The sequence below is a fragment of the Labrus mixtus genome, chromosome 10, assembly GCF_963584025.1.
Source record: "Labrus mixtus chromosome 10, fLabMix1.1, whole genome shotgun sequence".
Taxonomy (NCBI): domain Eukaryota; kingdom Metazoa; phylum Chordata; class Actinopteri; order Labriformes; family Labridae; genus Labrus; species Labrus mixtus.
This window is the reverse complement of record NC_083621.1, coordinates 3304964-3322409: the sequence shown is the minus strand read 5'-3', so window position 1 is coordinate 3322409 and position 17446 is coordinate 3304964. Positions and strand designations below refer to the sequence as shown.

The 17446-nt window shown below is 40.5% G+C and overlaps 2 protein-coding genes across 2 annotated transcripts in view; one reads left to right on the top strand and one right to left on the bottom strand.

Annotated features, from left to right (window-relative positions):
• Window positions 1-385: 385 nt before the first annotated feature.
• Window positions 386-8143, top strand: ppid (peptidylprolyl isomerase D). The gene is made up of 10 exons (XM_061047611.1): window positions 386-559; window positions 1373-1513; window positions 2757-2863; window positions 3072-3260; window positions 3526-3648; window positions 4075-4181; window positions 4995-5136; window positions 5447-5533; window positions 5820-5862; window positions 7683-8143. The coding sequence occupies exons 1-10, from the start codon at window positions 475-477 to the stop codon at window positions 7769-7771; spliced, it is 1113 nt and encodes a 370-aa protein (XP_060903594.1). The 5' UTR covers window positions 386-474; the 3' UTR covers window positions 7772-8143.
• Window positions 8140-17446, bottom strand: part of etfdh (electron transfer flavoprotein dehydrogenase) — a 14463-nt gene continuing 5156 nt past the window's right edge. The window contains 7 exon segments of the mRNA XM_061049118.1: window positions 8140-8782; window positions 10071-10292; window positions 10634-10816; window positions 12694-12862; window positions 13507-13650; window positions 15660-15800; window positions 16501-16667. Coding sequence (XP_060905101.1) covers window positions 8619-8782; window positions 10071-10292; window positions 10634-10816; window positions 12694-12862; window positions 13507-13650; window positions 15660-15800; window positions 16501-16667 — 1190 coding nt within the window. The 3' untranslated portion in view covers window positions 8140-8618.

Genomic DNA, 17446 nt, shown 5'->3' with positions numbered 1-17446 from the left:
GCTATTAAATGCACCAAAAAATATATTGAAAGTAAATTTAGCGTTGAAGTAATTTATAAAATGTATTATTATTTTTTACATGTCTTTCAGTTATTTATGGAGGCCCATTTCCGCCAGTAAAAAAAAATAAAAATGAAAATAATAAAGTCTCATTATTTCAACTTTTTATCTCATTATTATGACTTTATTATTTTCATTTTTATTTTTTTAACTGGCGGAAATGGGCTTCCATAGTTATTGTTGAAGTAGTATTACTATAAATCCAGAGAAAGGAGCTAATGCATCTATTTGAATACAAACCGCCTTTAAAAACCCAACGTCGAAGAAGAACAAGGAAAACGTTCTTGAAGAAAAATATTTTATTTTGAAATGTATAACCGGAAGTCCATGAGTTCATCATCCTCCTTCGAGTAAACCGGCCGGTTTTCAGCTAGCTTAGCAGAGACAAGTGTCTTAAACCGCCTTACGCTCAAAATGTCTCACCCAACACCTTCTGACAAGCCTTCAAACCCGGAAAACCCGCGCGTCTTCTTCGACGTAGACATTGGAGGAGAAAGAGGTCAGAACATTTTGATTATTTCCGGTTTTTATAAAGGCCGGTTTGAATCGTTTTCTCCGGTTAGCTTAGCTCGTCTTTTATCCAGAGTCTGAACCACGTGTTTATGTGTTGGACTGAAACCTGTCATCAAATATCGCTTTGCTTTCAAACCTTTGCTGTTATCGTTTGAATTTTAATCCACAGCATGTCTTAAGATGTTCACAAGTGTAAAGCTGCTGTTACATTAAAGCATTCAATTATAATTTAATGTTTGTTACAACAATTAGAATTACCTATTATATGAAATACAGAGACCCGGATGTAGAATAAATGTGTCCATGTTGAAAGTTTCTGATACCATGTCCAGTTTATTCCCACACACATATTGTTTCTTGGTAAATATCTGCATATATATATCAATTAGTTTTAATATTAATAATAATTTATTATTCATTTAGTTGTAATAATAATAAATAAGAGTTGCAGCTTCTTAACTGATTATTTTATGGTGTCTTAATTAGGGTTTGACCGATAGTAGGTTTTTGGGGCCGATACTGACAATTCTAAGATTCACTTAGCAGACGCTTTTATCCAAAGTGACGTACATCAGAGAGTAAGAACAACACAAGCAAGGATCTAGAAAAAAGAGAACAATGTGAGTAAGAGCAAACGATCAGCTTTGAGTCTGATTGGACACACAGGTGTTGACAGGAAGTGACCAGATTGATCGATTCATGCAGCGAACAATCAGCAGCCTCCAGTGATTGTGACAGTAAGAGGCTGTTAACTTGTGTGTCATTGTTGTTTCTGACTTTCTTTCTTTTGTGTCGACAGCCGGCCGGCTTGTTCTGGAGCTTTTCGCTGATATCACTCCTAAGACCGCTGAAAACTTCCGGGCTCTCTGCACAGGAGAGAAAGGAATCGGCAAATTGACCGGAAAACCGCTGCACTTCAAAGGATGCCCATTCCACAGAAGTAAATATCCTTAACAGTCGCATATAATGTTTGCAGATGATTGCATACATTCTCACACACGCATGAAGAAGTAGCATGGATGAAAGAGCGACCATGGCTGTGAGGAATATCGAAGCTGAACTACTTTTTAAAGTGAAGGAGCCAATGTAGTGTGTTTATAATTATGTCTTTTATTTAAATAGTTTGTTTACCTGTTTATGGATTTGCCTTATTTGACACTACGTGGTGATAATCGATAGTGTGGGTTAATTTGTCCGGTGTTTATTTATAGTGTGAACAGGAAGTTGGTTGGCCTAGGTGCTGAGAACACTCGGTTCTTACCGTAAACGAACAGTAATAATCAGTTAGAATCTCGGCAACAATCATCTCTTAGTGTCATCATCACGGTTTGTCTGCTTCATCTTTTACAGTAAACGTGAACTTCACCCAACATGATTTCATATTAGACATTTGTTTATGTTTTTGGATACACGCTAAAGACGATTCCTTACACCTATGCAGGTGACTAAAAGTATGGTTTAGAAAATTGGACACTAGATAGTCACTACATTAACAACGCCATTTAATCGCTCAGATAAATTTGATTGATTGATTACATTTATTTCAGACATATCAAATGAAACATATCAAAAATACAATAAACGAAAAACTAATTATTTCACAAAAAAAGAAAAAGCAAATTACATATATTCAATTGATACGCCTGAACAGGAGTAGGAAGAAGTATAAAACTTATTTAACCCTTTTCCACAGCTCAATAATTCATATTTATTAAATTAAATGATCTTCCTGTGTTCCTTTATAATCTCTCTATATATACAATCTATCTATAAAGAAAAATAAAACTACATGCACAGTAAGCATTGTGTAGGAGGTGTTCAGATGATGAACTCTTGTTAAAGGTCACAGATTTTACTGAAAGGATTTAAAGTTTGGATACGAAAGAGCAGATGTACACGGGAGGGGGTGTCTGAAATAAGATAATAATTTCAATAAGATGACAGTATGAGGCATTAGGACGTGTAAACTCTTAAACTGTGTGACACTTCATAAGAAATACTCATGACACTGTTCTGTATATACAACACAAGTCACTTACTGGATTTTCAGCTGAGCTCTCGGGTACAGCTAGAGGGGATCCTAACAAATAAACTGTGGATGTCTTAATGAGGCAGGTTGGAGCTCTCTTTATACTCAGGCTGGCTAATCTGAAAGTTAATCTGTGTTCATTTGTTTTTGTCAGTCATCAAGCAGTTCATGATCCAAGGAGGCGACTTCTCTAACCAAAACGGCACTGGTGGAGAGAGCATCTACGGGGAGAAGTTTGAGGATGAAAACTTCCACTACAAGGTAAACTTCCAAACATTTGACTATCAAGGTCCAGGGCTGGAATATTCTGAGGGGTTTCTGTTACCCGTCACAGTTTGACGTCGTTATTTTAAACTGAATTAAAGGAGGCCTCAGGGCGTTTGTCGTAAACAATGGAAATATTCCTCATGGATGTCCCAGTAGAAACCATCATTTATCAAATTGTACTTTTTTCCCCCTCTCCATCCAGCATGACAAAGTGGGTCTGCTCAGCATGGCCAACGCCGGGCCGAACACCAACGGCTCCCAGTTCTTTATCACTACCGTCCCCACGCCACACTTGGACGGCAAGCACGTTGTTTTTGGCCAGCTGGTAAAAGGGATGGGCGTCATCAAAATGCTGGAGTCCATTGACACCAATGAAGACGCTCCTGTAAAGGTAACACTCTTTTAAACATGTAGAGTTTGATGCCTTCAGGTGTTTTGCTGTTGTTTGTATTTTAAATGTTCTTTTATTTCATTGACGACCTGAAGTCGATGTGGTGAAGGTGATACAGAAATGTTTTTATCTCCATAATCAGAGACGGTTTTCTCAAATGTCTTTAGAAAGGAATGACGAGGAAAAAAGTTGTGATTCACATGAATTTGTTTCTGAATACTGTTTCCTAGTGTCTAAAATGTCTCTGTAATTTCTCTCTTTGCAGCCGTGTGTCATTGGAGACTGTGGGGAGCATAAGGACGGGGACAGCTGCGGCGTCGCACCAAACGACGGGTCAGGTGACGCCCTACCAGACTTCCCCGAGGACTCGGATGTGGACTTTAGAGATGTACGTTTTTGTGAGCTTTCTGATTTTTCAATGACATCAGACTTCTCTGTTAGACGCCGCTCTGTGCTGGTTCGTATTGGTAGCCCAAATTAGACGTGAACATCTATATCAACGCAACACCAAGATTCAGAAAACGCTGGAAGCAGAGAATAACTGTTCAACTCATCATTTCCAAGGCTTATTGTCAGTATTTAGAGACTGCTCATTTTTCCTCTAAATGAAGTGGTTTGAAAAGTCTCGCCAAATGTTGTTTACAAACTCTCTGGATGATTTAATTTCTTGCCAAGTGAACTTTGTTTTAGCCGTTTCTCTGTGTGCCCAGATGTCAGCCAGACTTCTAGCTAATACTTCACTAAATATCAACAAAGACAAAAAAAACTACAAAGAAAAGATGGAATAATAACTTTCATCTGAATGTGCTTTCAGGTTGACAAAGTTCTGTCCGTCGCTGAGGATGTGAAGAATATCGGGAACAGTCTCTTTAAGAATCAAGACTGGAGCGGAGCCATCAACAAATACAGTAAAGCCCTCAGGTAAAAAACAGACTCGGTGTGTGTGTGGTTTTCATTTGGACACAGCTGCCTTCACACATGATCTAAATGATCTCATATAGTCCACTGACTAGAGCCCGACCGATTAATCTGCCATCCGATATTAGCTCGTCCGTTGACTATCGGTATCGGCTAATTTTATCGCAGATATTCTCCAATATTACTCGATTTATTCACCAGTCAAATAACATTTAAATTGAGTTTCATTGTATTACACTAGCAGTTCTCCTTCACCAGCGGAGGGCGCTAAATGGATTTAAAAACAAGCATTTTAACTCTCCAAAGTGGCAAGAGGTGATGCACGTCCATGCTCAGTTACCTTCCACTGGAGTAATCATCTTGACTTCATAATATAGCTTGTCCACAAGTGTTTGAATATAATAAAGATATTGGCCCATATATCCGTATCAGATTATTTTTCTTCCCCAATATCAATATGGGCCCCGGAAATCCCATATCGGTCGGCCCTATCAACATACATTTAATAAATATAACATGCAGGATTATAACATAAGGGCCGTGTTATGCAGACTGTGCTTTATAACAGCGGTATCTCTCTGGGCTTTTACAGTTGAATAGTTTTCTATAACTGTTGCAGTTTGTGGTTCCTGCTCAAGATTATGAAAAGACCAAAACAAACATCTGTCCATTCATACCAAAACCTACAGCTATAGCCTTGAGCCTTACATAAATCATCAGCGTGCTCCCACTGCGGCTCCACTTGTTATTCAGTTCAGATCCGCTGACAAATTAAAAAAAAGCTTTTTCACATTAGTGAGCCTCTTTCTTGTGCAGGTACTTGGAGGTGAGTGGAGAGCAGCTGGACGAGGAGGCTCACCAGAAGTTGGAGCCCACCGCGCTCAGCTGCTTCCTCAACACGGCAGCATGTAAGCTCAAGATGCAGCTTTGGCAGGATGCTCTGGACAGCTGCAATGAGGTACATTTTTACTATACTCTGTTAGTGGTTGTCCATAAAAACATCAAGGTTAATGTCTTATTAGCAAATGATCTTATGCTGACGTTCAGAAACCTTCATCCTGTTCTGTAAAGCAGATATGATTTCTTTCTGGTAGGACAAAGGTTGATACTGAGGCAGATTAATTAAATGTAAAAGGTCTTTAATAAATTCTTACCTAACCCATTGGGGGTGGGGGGGGGGGGGGGGGGGGGTTCATACATAAAACATTTTCTTTAATAAAACGTTGAAAGGTGACAGCTTCCTTTGTTTTCCTTTTGTGTGTTTTCAGGCTTTAGAGCTGGACCAGGCGAACACTAAGGCACTTTTCCGCAGAGCTCAGGCTTGGCAGGGGTTAAAGGAATACAGCAAAGCCATGGTAACATCTACACACACACACACACCTCTGTCTTTATAGAATTCAATGAGACACATTAAAGGCTACATACCTCACAACACGATTCAATCTGTCATTATGGATTATATTGTGTTTCCATCCCGCTTCAACAGCACAGATCTATTATGTTCATTTCTATCTGTTCTTCTGAATCATTCTAATGTGGGACAAACAAACTGGAAAGGCCTTTAGAAATATTCAAAGCAAAGCAGCAGTCTCACTTCAGTTAGGCTTTAATGTTTTCTACCCTTTTTTTTTTTTTTTCCAGACTGATCTGAAAAACGCTCAGGGAATAGCTCCAGAAGACAAAGGTATGTTATCAACAGTTTCTGTTTGTTCAGCCTTTATCTGTGCCCAAATATGAAGCAATATATTTTATTTCCTAATAAGGTTTCATGCATATTCAGTCACATTATTTGGACTTGGCATGCACGCTCATGAAGAAACTAGAGTGCAGGAAAGACAGTTTGTTTTTGCTCCTTATTGAACTGAATTAAAAACAATCAGATAAGTAACTCATGAAAAGTCAACAGCAGAACAATAATTAATGGATACGTTTGAGGACCCTTCACCTTGGCTTGGTTTCTACGAGTTTGTTGCAGGACACAAAGTGAATCCACAGTTTGTCCAGTCAGATAAATCAAGTGTTTGGTGCTGGTACTCTGGTGCTGACCTGTCTGTGAAGGCTCTCAGTCATCCAGGTTCATGGTACATTAGAAGCCTGATCCAAAGGCACTTTAAACTGGTTTGAAGTCTAGAAGATGTTTTCACCTCTCCTCCCAAAGGCTTTCAGAAGGAGAGGTGAAACGTCTTCAAGGTTTTTAACCAGTCCAGTTACCTTTGAATCAGACTTCAAGTCTGCTCAAAATGATATCAGCACATGGTCCACATGGACTAAGGTCGTGTTGATGCCAGATCTTTAAACCTCAATAAGATTCTAGTGAAAATCTTAACAATATTGATACCTTTTCTGATACCATGGCAACAAAAACAAAAGTCCTAGGTACCTAACACTTTGTGAATTATTTTTTCTTACAAAAAATTCCTGCACACTGTCTAAAGTGAACACATATGTAATGTATTTGTACCATTCTGCTCTGCTCCTCCAGCAGCCTTTGGGGGATTAGCTTTGGTTCGTTTCAATACTATTGATCATTAATATAACAGGTTGTATCGTTTTAAAATGCGATGATTTCGTAACCGCTAGCTACTGGTCAAACCCGCAATCTAATTAAATTGATTCGAGAGAGGATGTTATGGTCTAGGTTTTGGACCCAATTTCTGTGAAGGGCAGACACTTAATTTATTATGAAGTGTGACTCATGAGATCATTTGTTACAGCCTCATACTACCTCGTGGTCAGTGCACACAAGTGTCTTTATTTGTGTAGCGTCAATTCATAACAAATGTCATTTACAGCAGAGCAGGTAAAAGACCTTACTCTTTATTATGTTGCGTTACAAAGACCCGACGTTAATCCATCATGAGCACTAAGCAACAGTTAGCAAGGTTACAGTGGAGAGGAAAAACGTCCTTGAAGTATTAGTGATTACTTCTTATGAGTGAAGTAAATCCTGTATTCAGTGATGTTGTCAACACAGCAGTGAGAGCGATGGGTAATGTACTTATCTGTGTGAAACAGTTTTACACATGATATTTATCTGCTGTTTCTAAGCCCACTCTACCTGCTTGTTGAAGGTGTATATTTAACTAAAACGATTGGTTGGTTCTTTTGTTTTGTGTTTTACTCCCTGTGACAAGTTTCAGAGGAACAATTTAGAAAACATCTAAATAAGAGGGTTTTTTTTTCAGTGTGGTTGTGATTTGGATCACTGAAAGTCTGCTGCTCCTCTCTGCTGTCTGACAGTGTCTCCCTTCTCTTTTGATATTTTAAGAAACAGTTAATTGGCTCCAGGCTCTGAGATAAGAGCGGAGCTGTCAGCGGCTTCAAAGCCCTGATGCGTCTTTTTTTTTTAAAGTGAAAGTTAACATCTTTCTTCTTGAAAAGAGATTTTGTGGACACTCGGGCATGAAAAACAGTTTGAAATCATCCCAGCACTGTGGGAGACAATATGCAGTACAAAATACTTAATTGGGTTTGATTCACGAAGTGTGTTTTCTCTCTTGACAGCAATCAGCAACGAGATGAAGCGGGTGCAGCTGAAGGTCCAGGAGGAGAAAGAGAAGGAAAAGAAAATCTATGCCAAAATGTTTGCGTGAACATTTCCCCTCGTGATGCATTCTCGTCTGTAACGGTTCTAAATATTTGAAGTCACCTCGACGTGGCGAAGCTGCCCTTTCTGACAAAGAAGTCTGAAAGCAGGGGGGCGTTTCTCCACCGTCTGTATTACAAGGGAATGAGTGTTGTAAGCTTGGACCTGTCTAAATCCTGACAAGTATATTCACTGTTAACGATAGTTTGAGCGATAGCGGGATGCACGGCCGGCGTCAAAGCGGGTTAACACTCGACACGGGTTGGTTTGAAGTTGTTTGTCTTATCGTTTCATCGAAGGGATTTTGATACAGTGCCCTCAGAAACATCTGTTCTTATTTATGTTTTTTACAGAGGTCAATAAAGCAGAAACAACAACAGTCAAAGTGTTCTTTATTAATTACTGTGGTTATTATCTAATGATATGTACAATACTGTCTCTGTACCTGCAATAAACCTGCATAATAATAAGTCTGTTCACCTGTTCAGTTACAGTTCTTGAGGGGAATATATGATCCATTGCTCGTCGGTATAATGCTTCTAAAAACAACACAAATCGATTTCCTTTTGGTGCGTCTGAGCCGATTGAAAGTTCAGTGTGGATTTTAAGGAAGAAGAAAAAAAAAACTACTGAAAACTACTTTTACAGTCCTTTTTTATGGTCCTGTATTTTACAGTCTCAAAACTTGTGGCCACTTAATTTAACTTCCTGTTCGAGTGTATAAATTATTCTACATCTGAAAACGCAGCTCTAAAACCAGCTCTCTAGTTATTCTCGGGTCTCTGCCCTGAATGCGAGATACAATACGTTAAATTTCTCAGGACATAAAAGTTACAAACAAAAAAACATGGCGTTCACATTCCATTGTAGGCGGGCCCACCGCCGCCTTCAGGCACAACCCAGTTGATGTTCTGGCTCGGGTCCTTTATGTCGCAGGTCTTACAGTGGACACAGTTCTGAGCATTTATCTGCAACCTCATCCCGTCTCCGGTTTCCAAGGGAACGTACTCGTACACACCTGGGCGGGTCGATGGAGAAAAGGTAATCAAGTTAGAAAGATATGACATTTGTCTTTTTAAACATTTCAGTATTAACCAGTAAAGAAAAATCAAAGCACTTCTTAGATGATGTGGAACAACATCAGTTATTACTTTCCAGCTGCTTTTAAAATTCAGCTTTTTGTTAAACGTTGCAGAAGGTAAACACTCGGATACTCACTAGCCCTTTTCAGACTGCTTCCCCCCCTAACTTCGCTCAGCGATCATCATACATTTGTACATTTACATTGATTCCACAACGGTGTAATATCGGTGTCACAGTCTGTGAATTCACATCTTTTGAAGAATTTTACAATCAGCTATTTCATTTCTGTGATTTCAGACGGACTGACCGAAGAATCAAGAGTAATCATTTCCACAGTTCTGATCTCCAGTGCTGAAATGTTCAGGGGAGGGGAGGGGGTCAATCAAAAAGTATCTGACAACTCTTCTGATCATTATGTCATCATTTTAAAATCTCTGAGCTGGTTACGGTTTCACAACAAATTTAAGATTTTTAAGAAGAGGAAATAAAAAAAAACATGAATTTAGCTTTAAATGAAAAAGTTAAGATTAAGATCTTTCTTTTAGCTCTGAGAAACTGATCAGGGTTTTGTTAATTACACAAAATAATTAATTTGGAATATAATGAATGTGGTCCGGGTTAGAGGTCTACCTGGCATCAGAACCACAATGTGAATTTGAAAAACTAGCACACACTACACCTTCTCATTCTCTTTAATTACAGGCATTATAATTCGATTTTGGAAGGGCTACTTATTTACTCTTTATTTTCTAATTAATCTGATGATACCTTTAATTAACTGCTTTGTATATTTACATAGCAGAAACATAAAGTCCTGAGATATGTAGACAGATATTAATCGCTTCTTTGGCCTGACTAATGGTCCGAACCCAAAAGATAATGAGTCTCTCTTGAGGTGGCAGAAACCAGCGAGGGGAAGCTTTTTTTTTTGCTTGAAAAGACGTGAATGAGTTTTAAAAGATGCTGCAGATTAATCTTCTGTCCGTTGAGAAAACATATTGTCTTTAGATAGGTTAGATTTCAGCCTGATGAATACTTGAATATTCCAGTAAATCCACTTCACCTTCTCCCTCCTACGTACAAAGCCCTCTGATTCATCAGTGTGAGACTTCATGTAATGAAACTTTCTCTTCATGGAGCGTTGACAGGATGTACTCCTTTCTGCAGCCTGACAGATAATAATGAAGAGAGTGATTCTCTCCAGGGGTCGCGGTCGGTGTTACCTGCAGGGCAGAAGCGCTGCTCGGGCCCGTCGTAGATGGCCAGGTTCCTGTTGACAGGCACGCTGTCGTCTCTCAGGGTCAGATGTGGGGGCTGGTCCCCCTCGTGGTTGGTGCCGCTCAGCGCCACCGAGGAGAGCAGGTCGAAGCTGAGCTTGCCGTCAGGCTTTGGGTATTCAATGGGTGTACATTCTTTGGCTGGTTTCAGCTGGTGGGCGTCAAGGCCTGAGACAGACGGAGCACGGCAATGAAATGAGGATTTTCTGTGCAGACACAAGATGACCTCAAACCTGACCTACAGAGAAAGCTGTGAGTGCATTGTGATGAAGTGCAGCACTGAAGCTAAAGGTCAAACTGATGGTCTGAATGTTAATTTTTTAAAAGTTTGTTAGTTTCCACAAGAGCAATAAACTTGAAGTTGAAGGAAATGTTAAATCACAAATTATAGATGGATAGATGATAGATGTCCTTTTATGTCTTTTGCTTCAGAGAAATCCTCTGCCTGCATTAGGGTCAAAACAAATGTCAACAGGAAGCAGTACAATGATTCTTCTTTGTGCACTCACCGCAGTGTTTGAGGGTCCACGGCTCTTTCCCTCTGAAGATCCAGTAGAAGACCCCGGTGTAGACCATGCCTCCGTACAGGCCGAAGTAGTTGTGGAAGGACGGCCTGATGTTCCTCACCGCGTGCAGCTCTTTCCACACCCACGAGTTCTTCAAATTATCAGAGTACTCGGGTACATGAAGACCTGTGAGAATTTAAAAAAAAAGAAGAAGATTTTAACAAGGAGAGTAGATTCAGTTTTCCCTGATCAGCATTTCCAACACTATTGAAGGTTTCCACTGGCAGAAATAATCCCTACAGAACATTTCACAGTCCGGTCTGGTGGACTTCCATTATCTAAAGGGGGACACACGGGCTCTTGGAAAATCAGTTGAAACAGTAACAGTACTGTTTGAAGTGGCACAAATGAAATTTCCGTCACCTTAATCAAAATAAGCTGGTGGCCAAAAGTCAAACTCTGGAAACCAAAACTGTCGGCACACAACTAGAAAACGAGGATGTCTGTGGGGGGGGGGGGGGGGGGACGGACGGACGGACGGACTAACTAGGGCTCGACCAGGATTTTATCCATACCGGGGAGAGAAAAGAAAATCAGATACCGATATATCCGCCTGATATCTTTCTTTGCTTTATGAAATCCGTAGATAGATAAACACATTTATTGTGTTGATCCCTCAAATGCAGTTTTCAAACACTCGTGGAAAAGATTTATAATGAAGACAAGATGATCACTACACTGGAAAGTAGCTGCGCATGAAAGTGCGTCACCACTTGACACTCTCCCCCAATTCACACATACTCCGTGCGCGCCGCGGTCCGTCAGCGCCGCGCACTACGTTGTACTTAGCTGCCACCAACGGCACTGCGCTCTGCTCCGTTTCAAATACGCAGCGAGTCTATTTTCACCAGAGTACGCTGCAGGCACGCGTCAGGCTGGACAGAATATGACAGCCCGGACAGGAAGTCAGACGAGTTAATGCACAGAGCATCCGGTCAATTTCAAAATAAAACACAATATACGGACTCACGATCATATTTTTCATCACTTTGTCAACATTACGTCAAAACAGGAACCGAATGAACAACATCCTCAGAAAGACAAAGCAACATGTTGTTTGCATGTTTTTCTCTTCATTCCTGCGGGATCTTGTAGTTCTCCTGTGATGTGTCATGGGTGCGCTCCGCTGCACTGACATTCCAGAAACGGATCCAGTGTGAACGGGCGCGAGCCGTCCGACGGAGCGAAATCCGCTGACGGACCTCGGCGCGCACAGAGTATGTGTGAATTGGGGGTCTGGTAGAGTGATGATGCTTGTTGTAATCCATGTAGCGCCCTCTGCTGGTGAAAGAGAACTGCTTGTGTAATACAATAAACTCAAATAAAATGCTATTTGACTGGTGAATAAATCCAGTAATATCGGCTGGCTGATTTATCGGTCAGGCTCTAGAACTCTAACCCAGAAAGAAAGAAAAAGTCTATTTTTCTTTCCCAGGATTCAGAGCATATTCTGCTGCCTTGTATATACAGTATATATATGATGCTGTGATGGTCAGTTTCACTCTCTCTCTCTCGAAGCAGCATGTCAGTTCTGAAAGAAAATCTCAATTTTGAGACTTCTCACTGACACATTTGACTGACACCTGTTAGATATCATCCCCTCAGGCTGTCTTTTATTACAAGTCTTCAAAGCATCCCGAGGAGCTTTAATGTCTAATGTACAGTATCTGATTAATGTTGCCACCTGATGTGATGCACAAAGACTCACAACACCATGGCTCCCGAAGGATGAACTTATTTTTGCATATAGCAGTTATAATAGGAATGTCTTTGGGAGCCGTAGGGTTGTGAGTCTTTGTGCATCATATGTAGTGTTTTATTTAGTGTTTTTTTGATTATGGAACTTTTAAAAGAAGTGTGAGGTGTTCAAATGAATATCTCTACACCCTGTACATCACTGAGTTTACAACTCATCCCGGTATGACCCATCATGGAGGAACTGGACTGAAAAGCTACAGCAGGTGAATCCATCATGATCATCAGGAGGTGTTTAAACTCTGTACCCGTGGTCTCCGACTCCGGGCTCTCTGCTGTGACTTTGGGGAAGATGGCCTCAGCAGCCAGCATGCCGCTCTTCATGGCCGTGTGGGTGCCTTTGATCTTTGGGACGTTCATGAAGCCGGGGCTGCAGCCAATCAGCAGGCCTCCAGGGAAGGTCAGCTTTGGGATAGACTGCAGAGCAAAAAGACAGTTCATGAGCTTTTTTTTTTAAACTTGGACCTTAAACTTGTAACTGAATAAAAAGAAAATATGGCTGCTGTTCAATTTGATGCAGCCTGAGGAAATATCTACATGTTCCCCTTCTTCTTTTGGGTATTCTCCATTTGGGACATGGGGAATGCTCTGAGAGGAAACCAGATGATTAACCCGACTACCGCAACTGACCTTTGCGATGTGAATGGGCAGAGGCCGTGCTTATCTGGAATGTTGCTGCTTCCTAGAAACGCACGTTATGGAGTTAACTGGAGTAACCTCAGGATAAACTCAGAGAGAAGAATGTGTCTGTTTGCGTCGACACACACAACTCACCCTGAAAACTTTATTCTGGTCGTCTGTGTTAACAAAGATCAAATGAACTGGACTTTGGGGTCGAGCGTACTCGGATCCAGGCCGGGGTCACTAATGTGAAATCACCCTAAGACTCTAAATTTGAATTTCTGCTGATGGCTGTTTTACATAAACCTCAACTGTAAGTACGTCTTGTGACTTCCACAGAGATGTAGCATCTGCTCAAAGTACAAAAAACAGCTTCAGGAAAGTTTTTTTACATTTACCAGTTTTAAGCCAAACAAGTAAACAGTAAAGCAGAGACGTACCTGTAATCCTCCCTCGTTCAGCGCTCGGGCTCCATACGCTATCCTGCTTCCTCCTTCGAGGGTGGGAGCGACGAAGGGGTGGTGTTTCCAGCGCTGGAACTCCCTGAAGGGGCTCAGGTAGGGGTTGCTGTAGTCCAGACCCACCTGGAAGAGGAGAGAAAACACATTCAGTTTAATGCAAACTGGAAGACTGTGGAGTTTATTTTTTATATCTCCTTGACGGTAAAATTATCTCCATCTTTCTTGTGTTCCCGTTGGATTTTTCCAATCATCTGAAGGGCATGAAAACTGAATTATCTTGACACTACAAATGAAGTCTTTAACGTCCTCGATGAGTCTTAAATTGGTTTGGAGGTCATCTACCGAAGATTAAATTTAACAATCACATTAAGCTGTCTTCATGAAGCTACAAAAGAGCACAGTGATGTCAGAGGGTAAAACAAAAAGTCAAGTCAGTAAGTACTGCCGAGCACTCGGACTGCATGGTGATGAAGTTTGGAAATCTTAAAAAGGTGAGGGTGAAACCTGGGAACCACGGAGACTCTCTCAGCTTGATGTCTGGCCAAATTCTTTTGACCTGATATAAAAAAAGGTCTTCCACTGGGAGGTGATTTATGGTGCTTAATATCTCTAAACGGACACCTCTAATGGATGAAAATAAAATCACACTGGCTGTATGCATAATGAAACAGCTGGCAGTAATGTCATACGGCTCATCGCTGTCAGAAACGTGATGTGGCTTTTCAACGAGTGAGCAAAAAGAAATGTAGATTTGTCTTCATGCCCTCTAAGCCGTCTACATTCAAGTTATGGTGCAGAGCATCCTATTTGCTCCGGACACTGATTCTGTCTGTGATGATTTCTGTCACTCTGTGTTGGTAGACCAAGTCTGGAAAGTGGTGGAGAGGTGCCAGTTCACTTCCTGAGCTCTGCTGAGCAAGGTATCGAACCCTCATGTGCAGCCCCTCACTCTGACATTTCTCCATCAGTACATGTCCACAGAGTCCTGTTTGTGCATTTATAAATAGACTTGAGCTTGTTTAGCATTTTTTTAGTCTTCTGACTACTCAGTGTTTTTACACCGCAGGTCACACCTACACATTCACACACTGATGGTAGAAGCTGCTGTGTGAAGTGACCATCAGAAGTAACAAATCCATTCATACACATTCACACACTGATGGTAGAGGCTGCTGTGTGAAGTGACCATCAGAAGTAACAAATCCATTCATACACATTCATAAGCCACAGACGAAGAGGGAGCAACGTGAGGTTAAGTGTCTTGCCCAAGGACGCATCAGACATGTGGCTGCAGGAGCTGGGAATCGACCGACTGAACCACAGCCTTTGTGTGTGTGTGTGTGTAGCATGTCTTAACACGAGTGTGGGAATAATAAAGGATATCTTCTACTTTTAAAATACCAAAACACAGCTGAGTGCAGACGTCTTCGAACCAGAAGTAAAAAAAAAAGAAAAAAAGAAAAATCCAGCCTAGACTGAATTTGCCAAAACCTCTGAGGTTCACTTTCTCTTATCAGAAAACAAAAAAACAAACACGAAGCTGGTTGTGTCGAACTGCTTAATGTCGTTCAGGGTTTAAATTGACCTCAATTGAAGAACAACAGAAAAACCATTCCGCCTGTTGTCAGCTGTCTTAGTGAACATGGGCAGGGTGGCTTTGTGCTGTCGTCAGGTCAGCGACCGTCTACACTTCTGTATTTTTAAAGTTACTTTTTTTTGCCTTTTCTGCACAGCTGAAGAACTAGTCTATCAGGCGCCCCTCTGTTGTCTAGAGTTAAGCCACTTTTCAAAAACGTCTATCATACTTTTACTTTTTTTGTTCTGATTAGTATTGTGACTCGACTGATGAACAAATAACCGAGCCCAGCCTCACACATTTCATGCAAAGGTAATATAAATATGATCATCTGCAGATTATGCACAATATAGAGTTCACTTTAATCAATTCAAGCTTTTTGTTTGTTTATTTCCTCTGAAGGATGAATAATAAAAAACCATATCAATGCATGACAGCCCGAGGCTTTCCAATCTATTCTGAAGCTGAATCCCCAGGCGCTTTATTTACTGGCTGCTTGATATCCATCTGTCACATCTGTTTATGTGATCGTCAGAATGTATGAAGAGCTGCTCACCACAAAGCCCAAGGCCACGAGCGGCTCTCCTTCGTTCAGGTGATACAGGAAGGAGCCTCCGTACGTGTTTCTGTTCAGCGGCCAGCCCACAGAATGCTCCACTCTGCCCGGCCGCCACTTCTTCTCATCGATTGTCCACACCTTTAAAAAAAAAAAAAAGAAGAAACAGAGTTTTCAACAAGGAGTCCTTTAAATCTTTCACTCCTTTTCAAACAACAATGGTTTAATATTTGATTAAATATGAAAAGGGGAGCATACTATCTCAACATTTACCAACGTTTAAGGAACATTGATTTGATAAATACAGGGATTAAAGCAGAAAAAAATGTTTTCATGGTATAAAACAAGTAAAAAAAACAATCTGAATAGGTGTTTTCTATTTTAGGAATAAAACTGACACATTGATAAGTTATATTTTAAATATATCTTGTTTTCTTTTACATTTATATACACAACAGCTGCAGACTCAAGTCTCTAAAGCTTGTGTGGAAACCAGGGCAAACAGGGTCAAGTGACAAGGTTACTATGGTAACCCTTCCCAAAAATCTTCAGCAGATGTTATCAGCAGCTTTTAGCCCCTCAGCCATGTTTATCTGAATGTCAAATAAAAAATGAAAAAGAGCTAAATGTATGTTTCCTACAGTGACTCAATCTTGGATTGTGTCCAAAAGGGATTCAGAGGCAACGTTACGGTCACCACTTTCCTCTCCACAGGAAGGACTTTTACTCACAAACAGTCAAACCAGATCCACGAGGGATAATCATATCAAAGGCCTCACAAACAGAGCGAGCGGCACCTCCACCCAGCATTAGATTCAAGTAGGCAGTACGTGTTATTTACCTCCTTAAGGCCGATGGCATAGGTCTGAGGCTCACAGTTCTCCCGCAGGTTGAATTGCTTATAAAGCTGCTTGGCCAAATGACCATGACAGCCTTCTCCGAACAATGTGACCTTAGCATGGAGCTCCATCCCCCGCTCGAAAACATCCTGAAGCGAGAGCAGACGATGATATGTAAATTATGTTTTGAATGTTATGAATGAAACAGCAACTGAATCTGATGAATACTATTGAGGACAAAGAAGAGGAAACAAATACATGTACAGAAACATAAAGCAGATTTAGATTCTCTGCATGGCATTATTAAACACATGAAGAGAAGATTCTTTTATTTAAGCAATATAAAAACACATTCTGTATAAATGAGGTCACGTGAGTGCTCGAGATCCTGTTGGCTGTTTCCCCCTTTATATATATTTTTAGAAAAGGCTTTTTAAATCCCATTGGTGTGTCTAAAGTTCTACAGAAAGGTCTCTATTTATAAGTTTCAGATTTAAATGTACAAACATCATTTGGTTTGTTCTCTGTTCCTAATGTCAGTCAGACCTGACAGAGTTCAGCTGTGACTAGAGGACCAAGGACAGCTTAGAGTGTCAACTGTCTTTCCTCATATATATATATATATATATATAACATAAGATGTTTGGTAGACTTATTGTCTGCTCCAAATTGTACTAGAAGTCACAGATTGGCCAGGACTCCCTTGTAAAATAGGTTTTTAATCTCAATGGGACTTTCCTGGTTAAATAAAGGTTAAATAAAAAATTAAAAAAAGATTAGTTTAGGTGGGTCAATATGACATGACCCTGATAATAATAACACATTTTGGGATATAGGCAAAGCCGTTGTTGGAGTCTTGCAGATTTGGTTTAGCAAGACATAAGTTTTACATGTGTAATGTTGATCCATGTCTCCTCATGAGTATTCATCTTATGTATAAACTTTCTT

Excerpts from the sequence above, each read along its gene's own strand:
- ppid (XM_061047611.1), top strand. The coding sequence starts at position 475 with ATGTCTCACCCAACACCTTCTGACAAGCCTTCAAACCCGGAAAACCCG. Across the intron at positions 3,261-3,525 it reads ATGAAGACGCTCCTGTAAAG|CCGTGTGTCATTGGAGACTG; the intron begins GTAACACTCTTT and ends CTCTCTTTGCAG. Across the intron at positions 3,649-4,074 it reads CGGATGTGGACTTTAGAGAT|GTTGACAAAGTTCTGTCCGT; the intron begins GTACGTTTTTGT and ends ATGTGCTTTCAG.